This window comes from Pleurodeles waltl, chromosome 3_1 (genome assembly GCF_031143425.1).
Source record: "Pleurodeles waltl isolate 20211129_DDA chromosome 3_1, aPleWal1.hap1.20221129, whole genome shotgun sequence".
Classification (NCBI taxonomy): domain Eukaryota; kingdom Metazoa; phylum Chordata; class Amphibia; order Caudata; family Salamandridae; genus Pleurodeles; species Pleurodeles waltl.
Genome location: NC_090440.1, coordinates 1,641,729,639 through 1,641,752,586, shown reverse-complemented (window position 1 = coordinate 1,641,752,586; position 22,948 = coordinate 1,641,729,639). Strand labels below are relative to the sequence as shown.

The 22,948-nt window shown below is 42.7% G+C and overlaps 1 protein-coding gene across 2 annotated transcripts in view; it reads right to left on the bottom strand.

Annotated features, from left to right (window-relative positions):
- The window catches only part of HAT1 (histone acetyltransferase 1), a 290,158-nt gene that overhangs the window by 132,850 nt on the left and 134,360 nt on the right, over positions 1-22,948 (bottom strand). For both annotated transcript variants that reach the window (XM_069225332.1, XM_069225333.1), the window contains one exon: positions 12,476-12,596. In XM_069225332.1, the coding sequence (XP_069081433.1) occupies positions 12,476-12,596 (121 nt within the window). The remainder of the gene's footprint in view (positions 1-12,475; positions 12,597-22,948) is intronic.

Here is a 22,948-nt window from a genome sequence, read left to right as displayed (position 1 = left end):
AGATATAGCACCATGTTGTAGGAGGAATTGCAGTGCTCCTTGAGCGTGGTGCTGGCAGATAATGCACGGTAGAGGTTCCAAGGCCAGTGCAAATAGAAGAGGCGACAGGGGTAGCCCTGGCGCATGCCACGACGCACCTGCAGTGTGTCAGAGATATGCCTGTTAACTCATACTCGTGCCACCAGATTAGTATATAGCAGTTGAATCCACTGGAGGAACGTGTGCTGCATACCAATGTAATTTAGTATAGTAAACATGTATGACCATTCTATAGAGTCGAAGGCCTTGGCGGCGTCCAAGAGTACTTACTGCCACTGCTGACATCGAGGGGTTGAGGTAGCATAACACTGCAAAAAAGATTTGCAAATTATGAGTGGTAGACCAGTTTTGTATAAAGCCAGCCTGGTCCGGGAGGGCCAGGTTTGGCATCAGTGGGTATTGGCTAGTATTTTCGCAAGTATTTTAGTGTCAGTATTGACCAATGACATAGGCATGTATTACTCAGGTGATATAGGTCATTTCTCTGGTTTTAACAGTGTTATAATTAATGCATCATGAACCGTAGGGGGAGTACTTGTTTCCGATAGGCCTCGTCATACATCACCAGGAGATGCGACGCCAAGAGATCTGCATGTGTCTTGTAGAATTCACCCATATGGACGTCCAGTCCGGCGCCTTGCCATTTGGGAGTGCGCGAATACTGTCTTTCACTTTCTCCAGTGTGATCGGCTGAGCCAAAAACTCATGCTGGCCCTGAGACAGCCAAGCTAGCACAATATCGTTTAGGTATGCTGCCACCTCTGCTTCAGACACTGAGGCTCGGCCTGCATAAAGAGTAGTATAGAACTCCACAAATGCAGAGAGGATGCCTTGCGTGGTATATCTGTCTTCTCCAGACGGTGTTGCTATCTTCACAATATGAGCCAACGTCTGGGTGTCTTTCAACCGTTGGGCCAGGTGCCAGCCCGGTCGGACGCTCTCACCATAAGCTTGTGCCACATGACACCGCAATAAATGTTGTCTCCCTATGGGCCATACAGGTGAATAATGTCACCTGGTCTCTGATTTGGGCCAATGTCTCCAGGTGGGGTGCACACTCGCAGTCACACTCCAGTGACTGTTTTGTGGCCTCAATCTTGTGGAGTTAATTTCCGATGTCACACAATATACCCTTCTCGGTGCTTATGCAGACTCCTCTTATTGTGACCTTAAAGGCCTCCCATAAAGTATCCTGCCCCTCAACTGATCTGGAGTTCCACTCCAAGTATTCCACTATGGCTGAACACAGACCATCACGAAACACTGGGTCTAAGAGTGCCGTAGCGTGAAATATCCTTTTGAATTGGGCCGGGATATGATTCCCCACTAAGAGCCTTTATGGATAGCAACTAATACAGGTTTTAGCATCTTGTAAATGCCATTTGATATGATAAGCAATATATAGGGTGGTCTATGGGGTAAGTCACCGCTCTTTTAGCTCAATCTCTAAGGCAGTCCAAAAGGGATTAAAAAAAAAAAAAAAAACAGTTGAAGAGATCAGCTACCTGCCTGACATCTCCCTGCAGTGAATAATCTTAATTCACCTTTAAATTAAGTGCTGGCAAAGTCTGTGCAGATGAAATCAAGGGTATCGGAAACAGAACATGGAATAAAAGACAATAAAAATCATTAATCTATAGGAACATGTGTAATGCCTGATGTAGTGAAGTACTGAATCAATAGGTAATGAGAACACTGGTCAGACTAGGTTTCTCATTGAACATAGAAAAGTCCTCTCCAAAGCCAGAACAGGGTATGATTTTCCTTGGGGCAAAGTTGAACTCAATACAAAGAAAAGCCTTCCCCCAAAAAGAAAAGAACACAATCCCTTCTGGATAAGATTCACCATTACCGCAAGGGGAAAGTTCTGACAGTGAAAACAGTGGGGGAAACTATTAGGAAAGATGGCATCATGCGTTCCATTAATACCATATGCGAGACTTCACATGAGACTGATCCAAGTGTGGCTTAAAAATCAATGGTCACAGGCAACTGAAGTTGGGAAGATCTAGTGGTAGTCACGCAGAAAATACAGGAGGAAATTGTGTGGTGGAGCACAGAAAGCATTACACAGGGAAGACCGTTTACACAACCAAGTCCATCAGTGACCATAACCATGGACTCCTCTCAGATGGGATGGAAAGCACACATGGGGCCCCTGAAAGTAAGGGGAATCTGAAATGGAACAGGATGTGGTACAGCACATCAACCTTCTAGAACTGAAGATGTTTTTTCTAGCCCTCAAAGCATTCGCACACCATCTTCGGCGGAAGACAATATTGAGTCAAACAGACAATACAACAACAGTGTTTTACATCAACAAGCAGGGAGGGACTCAATCCCCACCCCTCTCAAAACTAGCTCAACACCTCTGGAAATGGGCAATAGAAAGGAACATGGAGCTTCAGGTGATACATCTACTGGGAAGAGAATGCTGAGACAGACAGGCTGAGCAGACAAGCCTCATGCTCCCACGAATGGGAGCTCAACCAATCAGTAGTAGAAAGGAGCTTTCAAAGGTGGGGCACACCGTTAGATAGGATTGCAACCCCACAAAACGCAAAAGGCCAGTACCTTGCCTCCAGATAATCGCACCATCGGTCACTGGGGAATGCCCTTTCAATAAACTGGTCAGGGACATTTACATACGCATTTCCCCCAATCCTGTTGTTGCACAGAGTAATCAACAAATATAAGAGGAGTCACATGAACTTAGTTTTAATTGCACCACAATGGGCAAGACAAACCTGGTATCAGACATAATGCAATTAACTCAAGAAAGAGTCCAGAGGCTACTAAGACAACAGGATCTGTTGTCAATGAAAGGAGGGAAGGCATCGCACCCAGAGCCAGAATCCTTAAACCTAACTGCATGGCTCCTGAAGACTTAGAATTCTGACATCTAAAGTTTTACCGAAAAAGACAATGGCAGTATTGATAGAAGCAAGAAAACCAATAACAATAAAGTGTTAGATGGCAAAATTGAAAAGATATTCACTTTGGAGTGTAAGAAAAAGTTGAGGGAAAAAAGCACAAGAGAAAAGACAGTTCTAAAATACCTAGCATCTCTTACAAAAAGTCTTACATAGGCATCATTGAAGGTTCATCTAGCGGCAATAGAGGCATACACAAGGGGATATAAAGGAAGAAGTTTCTTCACAGCACCAGTAGTAAAAAGATTCCTACAAGGAGCAAAAAGAATAGTTCCACTGAGGAGAAATGCCAGCATCCACATGACACCTAAATGTGGTACTAACTCAACTCATGAAAAGACCTTTTAAACCATTACACACGGCTACTTTGCAGACGCTAACTTTTTTTCAGTAGCCATTACCTCACTACTCTGAGTGAGTTACAAGCACTCACAATACAGGAACCGTATTTTCAAATTCACATGGACAGAATTATGAGAATGGATCCACAAAGGTGGTTTCGCAGTTTCATATCAAAGTTTTCAGATACCACGTTTCTTTCAAAAGCCAAATACCCATGCTGAAAGAACTTTGAATACATCGGATGCAAGACGTTCAGTCATGTACTACACTGAAAAGGCAAAGCCTTCGAGGAAAACTCAACAACTATTTGTGTCATTTGCCAATAGTCATTTGGGAATACCAGTAACTAAGAACACTATAGCAAGATGCATTGCATAACAATTCAATTGTACCATGCAAATGCAGGAGAAATGTTGCCGAGGGCACCAAGAACACATTCTACACAGAAGAAAGGAGCTTTTTTAGTAAATACTTCACTACAGGAAATCTGCATGGCAGCAACATGGTCATCAGAACACACGTTCACAAGACATTATTGTATTGATGTCCAAATGAACAAAGAAGCCCAAGTAGGTCAGAGGGTGCTACAACATCTGTTTACAAATCAATGCCCATCTTCAACCCAGCTACCACAGGACAAAAAATGCTTTAAAAATCGATGTACAGCATTTGAATTCAGAAAAGATTCACACTGCAAAACAATGTTTCTTACCTTTAGATGTAGTTTTGCAGTTTGAAGAATTTTCTGGATTCACAAGCGACCCATGGCACCTCCACCAAGAAGGTGGAAGGAGGGCAAAGAAAAAAAAAGGATAAAAAAAAAAAAAGAATCTAAAGATGATGAACAAAGGTGGGAACATCTGGAGGAGGTAGGATAACCTCACAGGGGTACACATATTAGTAGTCCCGTTGACACCTGCCAACAAACAAAAAAATCAAAAGAGAAGAAGGACTACAAAACAGTGGAGAATTCCAGACCCAACCACAAGGTGGCAGCATGTGAATCCAGACAAGATTCACGCTGCAAAACTGAACAGTGCTTACTCAGAACTTTCTAAAACCAGTGCCAGGATGCACAGTAAATTAGCAAAGGCAGTATACATGGAATGAGGACTGAATAAAAGGATAATCTAGGACAGGGGTTCCATTGACTGATGATTTGTTATCTGATAATGACATACAAGATGAGCAGGATGGGAAGGATGAAGCACGATGAGTGAGGAGCTTGTACTAAGCACTCCTCTTGATCATTTGTTGGACCTTTACTGCTTTGTGGTGGTTTCAGGCGTGAAATTGGTATGGTTGATAAGCAGACACCTTTTTTATAGGGGCGGCTGCATATAGTTTGCCACTCAGAGAGCCAAGTGAATGAAGGAAAGAACGGACAAAGCAACATAGCCAGGGTGAAAGATACCGGTTCCTCAATTTTGACAATGTCACACAACTTTGTATTTGTTAACAGATATTGGTTTAAGCACCACACTGTGTCATGTTGATGTTTGTTGCCACTTATGCTAGGGGTGAAGAAAGGCACGAAGAAGACCTGTTCAGAGAGAACAGGTTGGTAGTTTTGCTAGAGTAGAATAGGGCTGTTAGATTTGGTCACTTAGAACAAGATAACATGTAATGACAGAATAATGAAGGAAGGTGACAAGGATCTTGCCAGTAAAGTGCATCTTAACTGAAAGACAACTGTGTCTACTGCCAGCTTTGGAATGTTGATGACACGGAGCAATATAATTTAAAGTACGAATGACCCTTCTGTGAAAAAACTGGATTTGTCATACCTTAAGCAAAATTCTGTGCGGATTTCTTTACTGCAAGAAATGTGCCTTAAAGAGAAACATGCTGCACCAATTAGAAGATGAGGTGTCAAACACGCCAAAGGTTCCACTGCAAGAGCAAAGAGCAGTGTGGATAGTGGGCATTCCTGCCGGGTGGCCCGTTCCAGCTTGCGCTGATCAGATATCATGCAGCCCATGAAAATCCTTGCCACGGAGTTTGCATAGAGCAGAAAGGTCAAGTCATTAAAGTGATGGCCCAAACCCATCTGAAGCATAACAGCATGCACAAAGCCCCAATCCAGACTATTGAGAGCCTTTTCGATATCCACAAGCATGAAGCCAACCCATTCCAGCAACATCTGGTCATCTCATAAAATAGCCAACAGGCGCCAGACATTAAGAGGCGTCCAGCAGCCAGGGATTAATCCCATCTGGTCAGCGTGGATCAGCCCTGTCATGTGGGACAGTAGTCACTGCATCAGGATTCCACTAAGAATTTTATACTCAACATTCAGCAGTGGTAATGGCCTGTACACTGCCACATCTGTAGCAAGCTTCCCTGGCTTGAGCTGCGGGGGGGGGATGGGGCAGGGGGGGAGTGAGAGGGGAGGAGGGGCAATAAGTGCCTCTCTCAAGGTGGGGAGCATCACCTGTGCCACAAGCACCTGCTGGTACAATGCAGCTAGGTGAGGGGCTTGACCAGGGGGGAATTAAGTGCCTCTCTCAAGGTGGGGGCCAGCACCTGTGCCGCAAGAACCTGCTGGTACACTGCAGGTAGGCGAGGGGCCAGGATGTAAAGGGAGGCTGCATAAAACTCGACCGGAAGCCTATCTGTCTCCGGCACCTTCCCATGGGACTTCAGCCTAGATTTCATCCTCCGATATGTCCTCTCCCAGTCCTTCCACTATCACAGGCGTTAGTCGGAATGGCAAGAGGCCAGTGAGCCATCTCCGGATGCTTTGCTCCTTGTGGCGTAAGGTCTGGAAGACAAAACCGCAAAGGCCTGATTTATTACGCCCTGTATACAGGCTTGCCCCTGCTGGTGTCACCACCTCCAGGGTTGGCGAGCTACATCTAGTGGGGTTGCCAAACATGCCAGCAAGGGACTCGATCTGTCTTCCTCAGTATGTGTCTGAGTCATATAGGCTTTATAATCAAAACAGCAAAGGCGCTCCACATGCTTCATCACCCTCTCCTTTGCCTCTAGCAGCTCCGACTGCAACTCGGGGCTCTCCGGGTGTAAATGCTCAAGATTTCGAAGGACCTGTTCGTGGGTAACTATTTTGCTTAAAATTGTTCACTGTACCACCATGGATTCAGATGAGTTTTGTCCCCGGGTGACCATTTTAAATGCCTTCCATTCCGTATGCAGAGTAGAAGCCGAGCCTGTATTCTCAGCAAAATAGTTCCATATCCCCTCCCAGATTGTTTTAGGAATTCAAAGTCCTCTAGATTGGTGGCCTTAAGCTGCCAACCTGGTATACAGATGTGTGATCTACCCCCATTGCGATGACAACAGTAAGGGACTGTGGTGAGGAATAATCCTGGCCACATATTTGACATCCACTATGGCCCTCAGCATATCAGGCGAGCATAAAAATGTTTCAAGGCGTACATGCATGGCAGAGTGAAAGGAGTAATTCTGCACCTATCTCTGGGCTCCGTGAGCTTAGAAGTCGCTTCCACTGCACTTAGGCTGTCTTGCTGCACCGGCTCCTCCGAGGGCACGCCGTTACATTCTCATATGTTCCATGGCAAAGCGCAAGACCGTCTACTGCCCTCTCCTGTCTCTGGGCCCAAGTCTAGCCAGTCCCATACCTCAGTGAAGAGAAGAATTTTGCCCCTTGATAGGTAACTTGCAGACGTTTTGGGGGTATATCACGGCATACTTCATGTTCAAGTCTCTGAGTATCTGCTTGACCTCCAAAAACAAGGCTCTTTGTTTCTGAACTGCCAGGGTAAAGTCAGACAATATCTTCACCCAGCTGTTGCCAGCTTTCAGCTCCCCCAAGTCTCTGGCACATTTGAGGATGTGCTCTCTATCCCTAAAATGTAACAGGCATGGCACAATGGGTCAGGGTGCACCCCCAGGTCGGCATGTGGGCTAGTACCCTGTATGCCCTCTCTAAGGCAAAGGATGACAAGCCCTCCGTTGCTACCTCTGTCTGCAGCCAGTTCTCCAGAAAAGGCACCATATTTGCTCCTTCTGCTTTCTCCGGCATTTGCATTGTCGCAGGACTCTCACCATAGAGATGAGACTGCTGGTTTTGGGCAGAAGCACCACTGCATGTGGGGGACTGAGTCAATCCCACACAGTTTGTCAGCTGTCAGTCAAACCCTTATGCTAGCTAGCAGTACCTCACCCAAACCTAGAAAGTAAAGGCGATTTGTGGCGCCTGACCCCTCAGGGAAGTCGTGGTAAAACAGATCTTACCTCTTTCTCACATTTGTGCACGGTCTCATACATGCATGACAGAGAAATGCAGGATAGGTTGCAATATATTTTATTGAAGCAACTGCATTCTATGTAAAAAAGCATGGGCTGCAATTATTAGGAAAATGAAACACAATACGTTTCTTACTGTGACCAAGAGTGTGAAACAAAAGCCTCAGCATCCTGTCACACTAGTGAATCTAAATCCCGACCCACACATCTAGCTTCTACGTGAGAGCATAGCAGTGATAGCCCTTTCTCTGCCCGTACACAGTCTCTGAAAGGAAGTCCCAGCTCCATACCTGAATAATAAGCAGGAGTTGTTTTGCCTGTGATTTGCTGGCAGTCCTCCGAAGTAGCTGGAGTGACGAGGCCAAGTTCAGCAGCGCTGCGACAACATGGTACATCATAAGATGGATGGCTGGCTGGAATGTCCCCTCCAGCCTAACTGCAAGTGTTTTTTTTTTTGTGTTAATAATAAAACATGTTGTTTTCTAAGAACTTGCCTGACGTGACAATTAGTCTTCTCTGTATAAGGTGGACTGTGTACTCTTTGACAAGCAATACTTGATAGATTATAATATACAGCCTTGGGCAGAGCACAATATAAGAATGTAGTGCAGAAGGAACTAATAACAATCCGGCATAGAAAGACAACTGGGAAAATTAAACCATGCTAAAATAATTTTAAAAAACTATGAAAATGAACTAGGTAAAAATGGCACAGGCCGCAGGCCCAAAGCTAAAATAAGTGTGACCAAGCCACATGCTGAAATGGACCAACAATACCACCCACTCTGATGATGTCCCTTGGAATCTTCTGCCTGGGCCTCGTGGACGCAGACCCTTTCCAGGACATCGACCATCTGGGTCTTTAAGCCTTTGTTCTCTGGGAGCAACTCCTAAAGGCTAAGATCAATAAAAGCAAGACACTCACTCAATTTGCAGTAGTCTGCTTTCAGGAGGCCAAGGTCTACCACCACTGTGTCGATTTTATACTCCATCATATCTTTTGAGTCTTTGATAGCCAGTAGAACAGAGTCTATTACAAAAACATAAGTGGATCCGCCAAAAATTAAGAATCTGAGGATGATTCCTTGATTCTTTCAAATTAGTCTTATTAAACATCGAACAATTTTTAAATTATTCCTCAGTACAAGTATTTCCATAAAAGTACAGCCAACACGCGTTTCGTCCCTTACACGGCTGGATGCCTGAGACTTTCTCAAGGCTGCAAAAATAAATGACACATAATTCTTTGGGTAATATAACTTTGATGGAAAATGAGTGAGTCCATCACCATATGTAAAAAGATGAAGAAAAAGAAGAAAGTGGTGTGAAGAAACACCCTATCGTTAAAATGGAATCATGATATAGTTCATATCAGGAAGTGCCACTAGACAGTGTTCCTAACTTCTAGGGTTGATTTCTGAGATTTGTACAGTATACGTGCAAAAGATAATTAGAACAGGAAAGATAGGGAGCAGTCCCGGCATTCTATTTATTCCTTATTCCAATTCATAATATAATTACATGTAAATTGCATTATGCTAATGTGGAGCAAATATGAAAATTGCGATAATGGCAAGATAAGAAATGCATGGTGATACATGATCATACACATTTGAGTAACATTAAGGACAAAATGGAGTGATGTATTGGTATTTGTAATTACTTCTCAAACAATGAGTTTTAACATTCCTTATTCCATTTCATACTATATTTAAAAAAGAATTACATTATGTTAAGGTGGGGCAAATATGTAAATTCTGTTCATGGCAAGATAAGTGGCAAGAGCAATTTGTTGTACTTTTTCCAAAGCTAGAGCAAGAAATGCACATGCCGTTCGGTACAAATGTTAGGCAAAGTAGTTGGCGGCCATGGAGGACAGCCCATGGACCAGGCCTCATGATCAAGCTGACAGAGTAAATGTAGAGTGCAAGTTGATTTCGGTCATGGAAGGATAAGGGAAACATGAGATGGAGAACAGAGTCTAGTTTATCATATGGTAGTTGCCCCGGCTCCCCCGGTGGGTCGGCCTCACCACTGGATGTGGGGGGAATTATCCGTCCTCAGTGTGTCCCTCCTTCGGGTTTGGTGCTGCATACCTATCCCCCTATGACAAACTGTGGATATAGAAGATTTGCACAAAATTCCTTGTTAGTCCCTCTTAGGAAAGACAGTATTTTTATTTTCCAACTATAATTTTCTATACTTTTACAATTTAATGACTGTACCTGATGGTTGTCTTGAGTATCTTGCACTGCATAAATGCTAGCAGGAATCTATTTGGAAGGCGTGACAGACTTGGTGGTCTCTAAGGATCTTGCAAAAAATAATTAAATTGGCTGTCTAGCACTCTGAATGACAGTATTTTCTAATCACAAGTGTACATGCACTTGAAAATAAGTGTGCTTCAGTGAACCACCGGTTGGCGAGTCCTTTAGTTTTCAATTTCCTTGCTTAATAGTTCCCCTTTCATTTCTTTGGACTTCCAATTTTTATTATCATCATCGTCATCCCCTGTGGCCATTTCCTCTAAAGCAGGCGACCATTATGAAATTATGTTGTCCAGACTGTATTCCTGTTTAACCATTCTAAGTTTGCCAACATACTGATTCTAAACATAGCAGCCATGCAGATATTTTAAAACAACAATAGACTTCACAATAGCATTGTAAGACTGTCTCGCTGCTATGTTTAGTTTTGTTATTGCTAGCATATTCTCACTGTGTTTAGAAAGCAGGATGTTTTCTATATATTTACTCGTACTCCATTTATCTTGCACAAGTTGAGTTTGTGTGTGTGTTGTGGTGATGGTGTCAGAGAATAATTGAGAGTGAGTCAGTGGATGGATGAATGAATGGATGGAGGAGCGCAAATATGACAGAGTGCGCATATGACGTAATGAGTGCTAAAACCTGTTAATTACAAGAAAGGCATTTTCATTCATATGCCAGACCTATTGGCATTGCCAATGCTTGTTACCACTAGGTAGCAACATAACCACGCTGTTATGAGAGCCCAGAGACCCATTTTCTGTTTTCCAGAGTTAAGAAGTGTATCTGATTATTGCAATATTTGGAGTAACTTATTATTCGCTATTATATAGCTTTCTTCCCTTTTGTTATTGAGTTCTATATGCAATTTTTATTCCCTTTGTATTAGTTTTCTTTGATCTGTTGTGAGAAGCACTTAAGCAGCCGAAAATGTTATGTGATTTTTATTTAGCCAACTTTATTTTACTACACAGTGGGAGTGGTCTTTTTTTTTAGTTAGTGTATGGTTTCACTTATAACACAAACGTCAGTCTGATTGCTGTTCTTAGCTCTTCCTTTCGTTGGTTAGTTCAGAATTCTTAATTTGAAATTTTAATTCACTAATCTGCCTTAGTCTGCTAGGTGCTGTTTTAGGTTTGATATACTAAAGCGCGGTGTTCACCTTTACAGCATGCTGGCACTAGAAAGAACAGTTAATTTTTAACTCTATAAAACTTTGGCAACGCGAAGCTGTATCGAGCAGACGCATCAACATATCTGAGGCGAATGCAGCAATGGTTCCACAGTTTTGGACATAAGAAAGGGAGTGATTGCCAACTTGCTTCACACTGTTTAAAACGTGGAGTATGTAAAAGCAAAAGGGAGATTGAGCACTAAGGTCTCGAAGTATGAGCAAACAAAACATTCAAGTAGACAGTAGCAGTCCAGGCCGTAGTTTGCTTCATGCATTTAATACATGATCTTCTACTTTACTGGCAATCAGTGCAGTGCTTTCTATGATTTAGAAGTATGATCATCTTTTTCAGCTATGACATTCCAGGCTGTGAAATTCTGCAAGTTTCATTAGTCCTTTCTCAGGGAGACAAAAGTAGCGGATGTAACAATCAATACGAAAGAGCACACTGCTGAAACCACTTAGGCATGGTGTTTTAAGTGTTGATAAGGGTGGCGAGGGGCGCAGCTCATTATGTTGGCGGGAGGAGTTTGGGTGGAGTAAACTTCAGATTTCCCAACAACTGCGCTGACACATGATGTTGACATTGTGGAACGGCGCACGAGAGAGGCTTAAGAGGCAGAGGAAGGGAGAGGAATACGGGTTGATAGGCAGGGGCGTAGATTCAGGGTGTGTGTGTGTGGGGGGGGGGGGTGTTACACATGCATCCAATTATTTATCACAAAATATATTTAATAGTGGCGTAACGCCCCCCCTCGAGGCTACACCCCTGAGGGTGGACTATTTCCTTAAAGATACAGTACATAAAACAAAGAGGAGGTAACTGGGTTTATCTATGCAGTAAAAGACAAGTCTTCATTTAAGAGGGTGCCATGTGACTTCCTCCAGAGTACTGGAAAGGGGCGACCAGAAGGTATCTGGTGTCAAAGGTTCTTCCCCTTTCTAGCTGCCAAGGGCTTATCTACTCGTGGATTCCAAAATTACTGTACGCAAATTACCTCCTGAAGTATTCACTAAGGTGTCTAGTCAAACTACCAACTGAGTCAATCTGCAAGGAAGAAAGAGTAAAGCAGCCATTGATCAAATAAACTGTGCCATGATTATCACGTAAATACTAAACAACACAGGAGAGAGTGAGGAATCCTTGGGCATGCCACATCCACTTGGGTATATAGACTAAAAGGATGAAGTGTGACTGAACGACTTTCAGGAAGGAGGCAATCCAGGATTTTCTGGTAATTTATTATGCATTTTTTTGTAAAATTTTATTATTACTGTGTACATCTTTTTAATTTAATCCAGGCATCATTTATAGTGACCTATAATGCAGCAAACATTTTGCCAGCTTCAGCCTGATGTTTTGCAGTATTAGGATGCAACCTTGCAGAGGCATAATGCTTCTTCGAAAAAATACAGAATTTGCAAGATGTTAATGGGTGACCACTCAGAAAATGCGATAAAGGACATCTGACACAAAATTGTTTTTTTACCTCCACACAATCAAAGTTCTCATCAACTTTTTCTGTGTACTGGACACGGAACAACGTCGACAAACTCCCAGCGCTGTAGTACAGTATGATTTGCAAACCCTTGTATCCAAAAGCAATCTCACTAACAGAGGAAAACAAAAACAAAAGCTAATCATTAGATTACTATTCTGACAGCAACTGTTCCAGAGTTTCTTTGCTAGGGGTTAACAAATGTTAATCATATTAAAACACCATCAACACTGCATCTTGAAATGCTTTACTAAAAGTACGTTTTCCTAGATTTGCTTTGTAAGTACTAAAGTATTTTGAATCATTGTGACCTAAATCTGGCCACAATGAAAAGTTACTCACCTGTAACTGTAGTTTCTATTATTGGAATACTCAAGCATAACCTTATAATGTTTCTCCTGGGTAGGGGGGAATTCCCGAACATACCTAAAAATAAGTACATATCAAAACTTTTTGGGAATTCTCCCTTTTTCCAACACAGACCCTTCTTACAAAACAGTGCCTGTGCACACACTTACAAATCAAAATCGACTTCTCTGACTACCATTTTTAGGACGAGTTTGATAGTGCAAGTGCCGCCAGACCCCTTGTGATCAGTTTGCATCCGCCCTCAGTCTGTGAGCGTGCAAAAGAGCACTCCACACAAAGCTCGTAACCCACGTCTTTATCAGCGTACAATGTTCAAACTAAACCCCATTATCTCATAACTAGTACTAAGCACACCTTAACATCATCCAAATGATTATGTAACTCGTTCACCGAGTCCACCCAGGACGCGTGGTCCTGGTACTTACAGTCCTAAGACACATCTCCTCCTTTGAAAATGAAAAGATATAAACAATAGCAGCATTACATTTCTTTGATGAGACGCTGAGGTGCTCGCACAGTTTGGCCAGACTGCGTGATATAACGTAGTTGTACTGTACCCGGAGTAGACATTTAGGGTACAGGGTATAATGTCTGATCTGTGCTTTCAGGTGGAGCAACCTCATCTGAGATTACAGGGACCTAAGATCATCAACACATGTCTGAAATGTAGAGTACCTTGAGATGGATTTGCAGGGATTTTGCGCCGTTATCATGTGTCCCTTCGTATCACAACTTTCAGACACTTAACATCAAAAGGAGGATCAGTCTTTCACTTCCGTTTTTGTTTGACGAGAACCCAGTCACCTTTGTCAAAGACTATCTCCGGAGCTCTCTGATGTTGATCAGCATATGTCTTCATGTGACGTGTTCGAGCAGCGTCAGTAGTACAAATCTCTTCATAATAACTAGTTCGTTCAGTGGTCCACTGTGGTAGTTTTGTTCTTATAGTTCTCCCGAACATTAAAGTGGCAAGACTCTCACAGGTGGTAGAGTGAGGAGTCGAAAGATAAGCACGGAGGGCTTGACATAATGCCTGACTCAGCACAATTCCTTATATCGATGCATGTTGGATACCTTGTTTCAGGGTTCCCATAAAACATTCCACAACACGGTTAGCTTGAGGCCACAAGGATGTACTTTTCTGATGTTTGCCCCCGAATCTGGTCAGAAACTCCTTAAACCTCTGGCTATTGAATGGTGGACCACTGGGAGACTAAAGAGAGTCCAGTATGTCCCATATTACAAACATGTCACCCAGCTGCTCAATTACTTTGTTGTGGGCTGTTGATGGCATAATCCTCTACCAGAGGAAAATGTGAATGCTCATCAATTTCCAACAACAGATGCTGTCCGTTTGCGAGGGGCCCAAAGAAATCTGTGGCCACACTCTTTACCACACACATGTAGGTAAATCAGACATGTTTAGGATATACTGGGTCATTTTTGGGGAGAGGCAATTGCATAAATGACACTGCTTTAACTCACTCTCAACTCCCGCATCCAATCAAGGGAACCACACTTGATCTCTTAAAGCTCTTTTGGTGGCAACAATACCACGTTGTCCTTCATGAGCAAGTTCGATAAATTGCTGTCTCAAAGACTCTTCGGCATGATAATCCTGGAGCCTCTCAGCACAATGCCTTCCTTCGTGACAGACAGTTTATCTTGTACATTTTGATACTTTTAAAATTCAACAGTCACTCAGAGGTTGACCACTCTGTCTCCATAACTGAGCTGAGATAATGTTTGAGGGCAAGCAGGTCTTTAACCACATCTGTAGCTGCAACAATCTGTTTGATGGAGAAGGCCACTGGTGTGTTGGACATTACAATGAAGTTGATGTGTATCTCAGCAGTTTTCGATGTTGAGCTGTGCCATTGTAGTGGTACTTGTGAGAAATAGTCTACAGGGCTTTGGTTCTTGCCTGTCTTGCGCACTACTGAATAGTTATACTCTTGTAAACGCAACCCCCAACTCTCAATGCGAGGGGGCATCTTGGCTTTTGGATTTCTGAATATGGTGAGCAGCACTTAGTAGTCTGTGACAATCGTGAAATGATTTCCATACAGAAACACATGAGAATGTTCACAGGCCCACACCACTGCCAGACTTTTTCCGGCTGGAAATAGGCACGTTCTGTGTTAAACAAACTTTAGATGTGTGTCTGAGCATTTGAGTGGCCATTAGGACGGGAAAGAATTGCTCCCAGCCCCACCAGGCTTGCATCAACAGTAACCTCAGTGTGCAGTTTAGGATCAAAGTAAGCCATCTCGGTCGCATTTTCAATAGCATGCTTTATACTTATGAAGCTTTATCACATTGAGAGGACAATCTAAACTGAACATTTCATTTGGTCAGGTCTCCAATGGTGCACTCACTGACGCAAAATCATGAATGCACTTTGAACAATAGCTGGCCATGCCTAAGCAGGACCGTGTAGCATGGTTACATCTGGTGGATGACAGTGCTCATGTTTTATCTGGATCAATAATCATTCCCCCCATCAGAAAATACGTGCCCAAAGAACGTGAGTTAACTGACACACTTGTTTGAGAGCTTCATCATGCTCTTTCCCTGTTGTTCCAAACGCAAGTATATTATCGCTGTACTTGAAAGCATGCATAAGGTTAAATCGTTCTAAGCATAACATCTTGGAATATGTCTGCAGCAGATAACACTCCAAAGCTCAATCTTTTGTATCTGAATAATCCAATGTGAGTTGAAAAAGTGGTAACGTACCTACAGTTTTCTTCCAATTCATGTTGATGGTATCCCTTGTCCAGATCGAAGACAGGAGAAGACTTTGGCTCTGTTCAGCTACATGATCATATTTGTAATGTGCAGACCAGGAGGTCTTTCCATTTCAATTGCTGTTTTGGCTTGGTGCATAGCCACACAAATGCGCACTGCACCTTCACGGTCCTTTTCTGGAAACTACTACTAAGGGCAACACCCATGGTGTGGGACCAGAAGAGCGCTCGATAATGTCATGTGTTCACGTCGCTTATAGTTCCTTCTCGACTGCTTCTTGTAGGTGAAATGCTGGTCTGTGGTGTTGCTGTGCAGCTGGCCGGATGTATTTATTAATGTGAAGTGGCAGCTTCAGTGTCGTGAGCCTTCCTAAGCCATGAAATAGCGAAGGAAACGGACTCACAATTTCAGATCGCATATTTAGGTTGTAATTGATAGATATCAGTCCAATATCAGCAGCAGTTACACATCTAAGCAGGCATGCACCAGGTGAAGTACCTTGAAGAGCGTGGACTGGGGCCTGCACTAACATCTTCTCATGATGCAAGGTCGCTGTGAACGAGCCTCGGCTCAGCAACGGTTTGGTAGCAGCCCATGTGTATACCTTCGTATTTGACGCTTTGAGTTGTGGTGCAGGTGACAAACTGTTAAATCGACTGGCACGATGTTGATTGATGCACTGCGGTCAATTACAAAGATTAAGGGGCAGCCGTTGACTTATAGTCTGATCTTGGGACAATGTCAATATGAATTATTTTGTTTTATTGACTCACTTGTTTTAGTCGTTCATTAGTCTTCTTTGCAAGCGGCAAAGCCTACGTGTGTATGCCACTTTTTTAGGTCGAGCCTAAGCAGCAATATGCTGTAATCGACTTCTAAGGGTTTTTCACCATGCTTTTTACACGCCCATCACTTTAATTTGTTTCTTGGTCTGCCTTTCAAAATTCCTTTGGTTTGTTAGGTAAATGCTTTAGGTTTGTCCCAGCTTGAGGCTGTTTTGTTCCTGCCCTGGAGATTGACCCTGTTACATGGATTATTGTGTGATCAACCATATATCTTAGAGTCGGTGCACTACTTTTTTCTTTTGCCTCTCCGCTTCACACTTGTGGCAGTATGTTGTTTCTTCCTCTGGCATCGTGCTGTTTCTTTGCTATGACTGCACCTGACAAAGGCTGCAAATTGGAGGGGGGATTCTTTTTTCTTGATTTATACACAGTATAGCGGGAACTCGACCGGAAGATTGAACCGCTTTACATGAGTGCCAGTTAAATATGCAGCCTGATTCCTAAATTCTTCCAAGGTTTAGCAGTTGAAAAATATACAAACTGGCGCCTTTAAAATAGAAAAAAACACAAGGAAAACTCTCAATGGCTCTCTGGCTCTCCCCAGCACAGCGGGTGAACCGATACTACAATATTCACTGCACTCTGAAAACTCAGCCAATAATGCTTTGTGTGGCATTCCTTCTACAACACACTTTTGCCCATAGCTCAGCCTGTGGCGGTCCTAGGACAATGGGACTGCCAACAAAATGTTCAACACGATGTGTTCTTTCTCTCCACACTAGCTTGGGGGGAGAGGGGGCAGAAATCATAACTTCTCCCACCATTCAATGTCTTTTTAAGCTCTTTCATGGGTGGAGCTTTTGCTTTACAGCTGGGAATAGTTTGTGTTCTATGGGCCTTGTTTGTAATAATATTCTATCAGGCCTGCTAGACCTGTTAATGTGTAATGCACGATGCCCTCTAGGGATTGAATATATGGTTTACACTGCAATGCTCTCTGCCCTTCTCTTTTCATATGCTTATGCCCTCTAGGGGCTGTCTATATGGTTACATGACCATGTTTCTTCCAAATTATATTTTTATTGCGGTGCATTCTAGGGGGGTGTTCTGACCATTGTAGTCTAATGCCAAGTGTATGAAGGAATGCAAAAACAGTTTATTTCTGATAAAGGTTTAATGTAATTGCATGGTTAAATACTTATAAGGTCCCAAAGGAGAGACCTATTGGCTATGACAATGCTTGTTTTTCATTGCATATTCACCCTCTTTGGCGACGGCGGGGAACTCTTGCAGGATGAACTTGATGATGATTGACTAAGTTTAGTTTCCACCAGTCGCAGTTGATGTTGCTTTTTGTGGGAGTGGCAAGACTGCTTCTAGAACCTTCTGGTGCCCATTTTCTCGTCTCGACGTGAATCACTTGGTTTCTCTTTTGCTTTGCACACTGTTATGAAGTGGTTCTCCTTTACACAACCTTTGCACATCTGTCCAATTTCAGGATATTTGCTTTCATATGGAAATGAAAATCCACATCGTAAACACACTTTCTTTCTTCGAGGATGTCGACTTAAAGGCATCTATTTGGTGCTTGTGTTTGCTCTTCATGATTAACGCGGATTCACTTTTTGTTGTTCCCGCTTCTAGGTCGGCAGCCTGCTGATTCGCTCGTGTTCCTGCTCTGGCAGCCCTAAACTGAGTGTCTCTCTTAACATGTGTCTTCTGAACGAGTCCGACAAACAGCCATCAATGACTGTGGCGCATGGCTTCCTCATAATTAAATTCACTAAACTTACAGTGTTTCATACGCACATAAAGTCTCTCAACAAACTCATCCACTTTTTCACCAACTACTGGTTACATTAAATACAGCATTTGACTGGGGAGAAGTTGTGTGCTTTCCTGAAAAAAAGAGCGCCTGTTGCACTTTGAATGGCTATCTAGCACTGTTCTTTTGCTTAACATGGCCACCGTGTTCAAAAGTAATGATGAAATGGTGTGCAAGAGGAAAACTTTCCTTCAAGTTGCAATGCTATTAGCTGAGCATGTTTTTCCTTCAAATAAAGTGGATGGGGTGCTGACACAATGATGCAGCACAGCACCTTAGGCAGGTGCACGAACCCGAACCAAGATGGCGGGGCTCAGTGGTGGTTCTTGTTCTGTGCACATCTGTGAAAGTGCACTTGTTTATTGCGAGAACTGCAGCAGCAATCTTATGGTGCTGGTTGGGGTATGCACAGGAAAAGCTGGCTACTACAGCATATGGATCCGAGTCTGCTGCTTCCTTGTGCTGGGATATGGAATTCCTTTCGCCTGATTCCCAGGACATATTGTTTGGGGTTAGGGACAACATATTTTCATGTTTAATTTGTCCTTGGAACAAAAACTGCTGACGCAGAAATCCTTTGGCTGCGAGTTTAGAGTACTACATTATAGAGCAGGTAAGGGAATTGTCTGCATTTGAGGTAATATTTGTCTCCATATGTTAATGCTGGTAGAGCTTGTAATTATGGTTCATTAATGAATAGCCTTTATTATTATGGTGAGCGCTCTAAATACCTGTTGTAAGCGCGGACTGCAGTACTACATTGGTTCGCGTAAAAAAAGAAAAAAACGCGTACACATGTTTGCAAAGTTTAACAATATGGGGCGATATGTAATGCTCCCAGAACACACTCCGTTTAGATGCAAATATTTGCAGAAGCCGGAAAGCTTTCTAAATAAAATGTTTACAAGAAATGCAACTAAGAAAAAACTTTTTGCTAATTTTACATACCATTTCTTTGAAGCATCATTCATTGAAATGTTTTGATGCATGCTAATCTTTTAAAAAAATATTCTTAACGGAACATCAGTGAAACCAGTTTCAACATGATTATGAAAAACACGAAAATAAACAAGCACTGGCAAAGCCAACTGGTCTGACATTAGTGGTCAGTCTTTTGGTTTTGTCAATGTGTGCCTTAATTTGACAATGCTTTTGTAAAACTTTATTGTTGTGGGAGCTGCCGGACCATGGCCATTATAACCAACACTGGCAAAAAGCAAGAATATTTTTGGGTCTCAAAAAGCACACATTGCCTCAGTAGTTTGCGGCACCGAACAAAATTACTTTGTGTGCCAATATATTCTTTGTGAAAGAGCAGATTGCGATCGCTCAGAGTGAAGCCAGTTGATAGATGGACAGAGAGAAAGATAGAATTTTTTATAAAAATAAAAGGGTTTAGTTAACGCCAGACCTAATTAGGGGAACAATTGTTTAAAAAAAAAAAAAAAAAAATATCACAAAAGTGCACACATGGCATATGTCTTTGATGAATTCACAAGCATTTACAGAAGTAGGCCAGGAAATCGTACTCCTAGAAAATATTTGTGAACTACATTTTAGCAGGAGCAAATATGCATGTGTAGATTTGCTCATGCGAAAATATGCTCAGTGTTTACAAGTTCACTTTCTCTTCAACCATTTTTTTCCCCAACTCTGGAAGAAGTTTTACTTCTGCCCTTGTCAGGAGTAAATTTCCAACCTTTCCCAGTATGGGAAAAGATTAGGGAAGAGCTTGTGAAAACCCATGAAACATGCAAGTGAGTAGGTTTGCACAGACTGAAAAGGACATTCCAACCCTGGAAGCTTTGCTTACTGCTGCCTCCAGCCCCAGTATGTAAATCTGCAGAAAGGCAGCACAATAAGGAAATTGTCAGTATTCAAGCCCAACTATAGTATCATTCCTGGCATAATCAGACAGATTGCACCTATAATGTGTTGCCACTCTACATGGCACCAAGGGACAAGTAGATTTTTTACAGGACAAGTAGATTCATAAAGGAACATGTTCTATGGACAAGTAGATATTTTATTAAATTCCACAACCCTGTTGTGGTTCCCCGCACTCCTACTTAACATGCAGAGTCTTGCATCAACAGAAAGGGATGAAAAATGCTATACAGAATAAGAATGCAAGGTGTGTGTATACTCAGCACAAAGTCGTAAAATACTCCAAGTAGTTTTATCAGGCATTATATGAAGACTATACTCCTCAAAATATGATCAAGGCCTTCCTAGATGAAATGAGTGTGAAGTCGCTCTCTGATGAAGACAGGGATGAGTTAAATCATCCTGTGCCACTATCTAAAATCTAGAGGACTATAGATGCCTCCATTTTAGGCAAAGGGGTAGGGACTCATTGGATCCCTATAGAATTGTATAGTCAGTCCTTAACTCTATTATCCACTGACATTTTAGCACTCTTCAGCAGTTCAATTAAGCAAGGTTCTGCCTCACTCTCAGAGAGCCACTGATTTTGTTATTTTTTTAAAATAGTTTTTATTAAAAAGCCCAATTCGCTAATAAACAGTGACACTAACATCAATTCCAAAATTATGGCTACAAGCGGGATGATTGCAAAATTGGTTCCAAAGTGGCAACAAGGTTTCGTGCCAGAAAGAGGCCCAGCAGATCATATTAGATGAGTAAGTGCTTTATTATATATTGCAGAGATACAGGGTACACAAATGGCAATGATCCTGTTGGGCACTGAAAAAAAGCATTTGATTATGTCACATGGGTTTATTTATGGGGTATTATGGATAGAATGGACTTTGGAGTCATACCTAAGAAGGCTATACAGATTCTATATTAAACCACAATAGCCAAATCGCAGATATTGGGGCAAGAGTCCGACGGCATTAATATAACTTTGGATACATAACAGGGGCGCCTCTACTATATGCCTTGCCTATTGAACCTTATATACAAGGAATATGAGGAACAAAATAATCAGAACACCCATGCTTAATGGATATACAACCAAGATACTGGCATATACAGATGATGTTGTGATAATGACCACAGACGTAGCAACTTCGCTGAGGAAAGCTGAGGTAGAAGCCAATGATTTTGGGAAAGAGTAAGGACACCTTTTAAATAGTGGGACTACCAGGAGACTTTAATAATAATATTCAGTTTCAAGACCAGAGGAAGACCAATAATACCATACAGTCATAATACTTGCTGCAGTAGTCCAAATAGCCTCATTAAACTATGATCCAATATTAAATAAGATACATAAAGATAATAAAATAGGAATAATTTACACTTAATCATGAGCCACTGCTATATATTCAAAGTACAAGTTACTTACCTTCGGTAAGGATATATCTGGGAGAGACCTATTCTAGTTGCAGATTCCTTACCTTAGAATTTTCCCCCAGGCATCAGACTGGATCCGGGGATGTTTTCTTTAAGCAATACCCTTGCGAGTCGGTAGGTGGTGTCGGTCAACTTTGCAGGCGTTGTAGTCGCCGTGATGACGTCTGGAGTACTACATAGACGCCGCCTCAGCGCAGTGATGTCAGTTTCTTTCCACAACTTTCCAAGTCAAAGAACACAGCTGCGAAGTACGCTGAAATTGGTGCACCAGAGCTAAGGTCCTGAATGGGGATGCCTTGTTCCTAGAAATCAGCTTGCGGAGGGGGGGAGGGGGGGAGGGGGGAGGGGGGCAGGGGGGGGAGGAGATGGGTGGGTAAGGAATCTGCAACTAGAATGTCTCTACCAGATATATCATTACCGAAGGTAAGTAACTTGTACATCTGAGAGACTTCTAATTGCAGATTCCTTACCTTGGGAATAGATACCCCTGCAATGCCATCCTCGGAGGTGGGCTGCAAACCAAGATCATACTAGAGAGTCCTGCAGGACCGAACTACCAAAGTAGCTGTCCACACGGACCTGACTGTCCAGGCAGTAATGTTTATTAAACGTGTGCAAGGATGCCCACGTAGGTGCCTAGCAAATATCCAGGACAGGCACTCCGCATGCTAACGCAGTGGAAGCAGCAGTTGCTCTGGTGGAATGAGTGCGCAAGCCCTCAGGGGGTTGTTTTTTCGCCAAAGCGTAGCCCATCTTGATGCAAAGAAGTACCCATCAAGATATGGTACGTTTTGCACCGCCTTCCCTTTCTTCGCACCCACATATTCAGAAATCTTTAGTACGATTGAGATTGAACGCCAGCGCTCTTTTTGGATCCAGGCGGTGGAGTCTCTCCTCCTCATGAGGATGTGGAGGTGCGTAAAAAGTAGGCAAGGTGATGGACTGGCCTACATGGAAAGGTGCAACGACTGTGGAAAAGAAGGACGCCTTAGTGTGTAACACCACTTTGTCAGGGTGCACAGACAAAAATGGGGGCTTAGAAGATAGAGCCTGAAGCTCACTCGCTCTGCGAGCAGATGCGATGGCAACAAGAAAAACTGTTTTTAAAGTAAGAAGCTGTAAGGGACAATTGTGCATTGGCTCAAAGGGAGAACACATTAAGGAAGTAAGTACAAGATTGAGGTCCCACGCGGGCATGATAAACGGAGTGGGAGGAAACAAATGGGTGAGACCCTTAAGGAATCAACTAACAATAGGAGACTTAAAGAGTGAAGGCTGATCAGGCAACCTAAGAAAGGCTGAAATAGCCAATAAATAACCTTTAAGGGTGCCCAAAGCAGAGCACTGCTGGGCTAAAGAAAGAATGAACAAAGGAATCTCAGAAAGAGGAGCAGAGAGGGGGTCAACAGATTT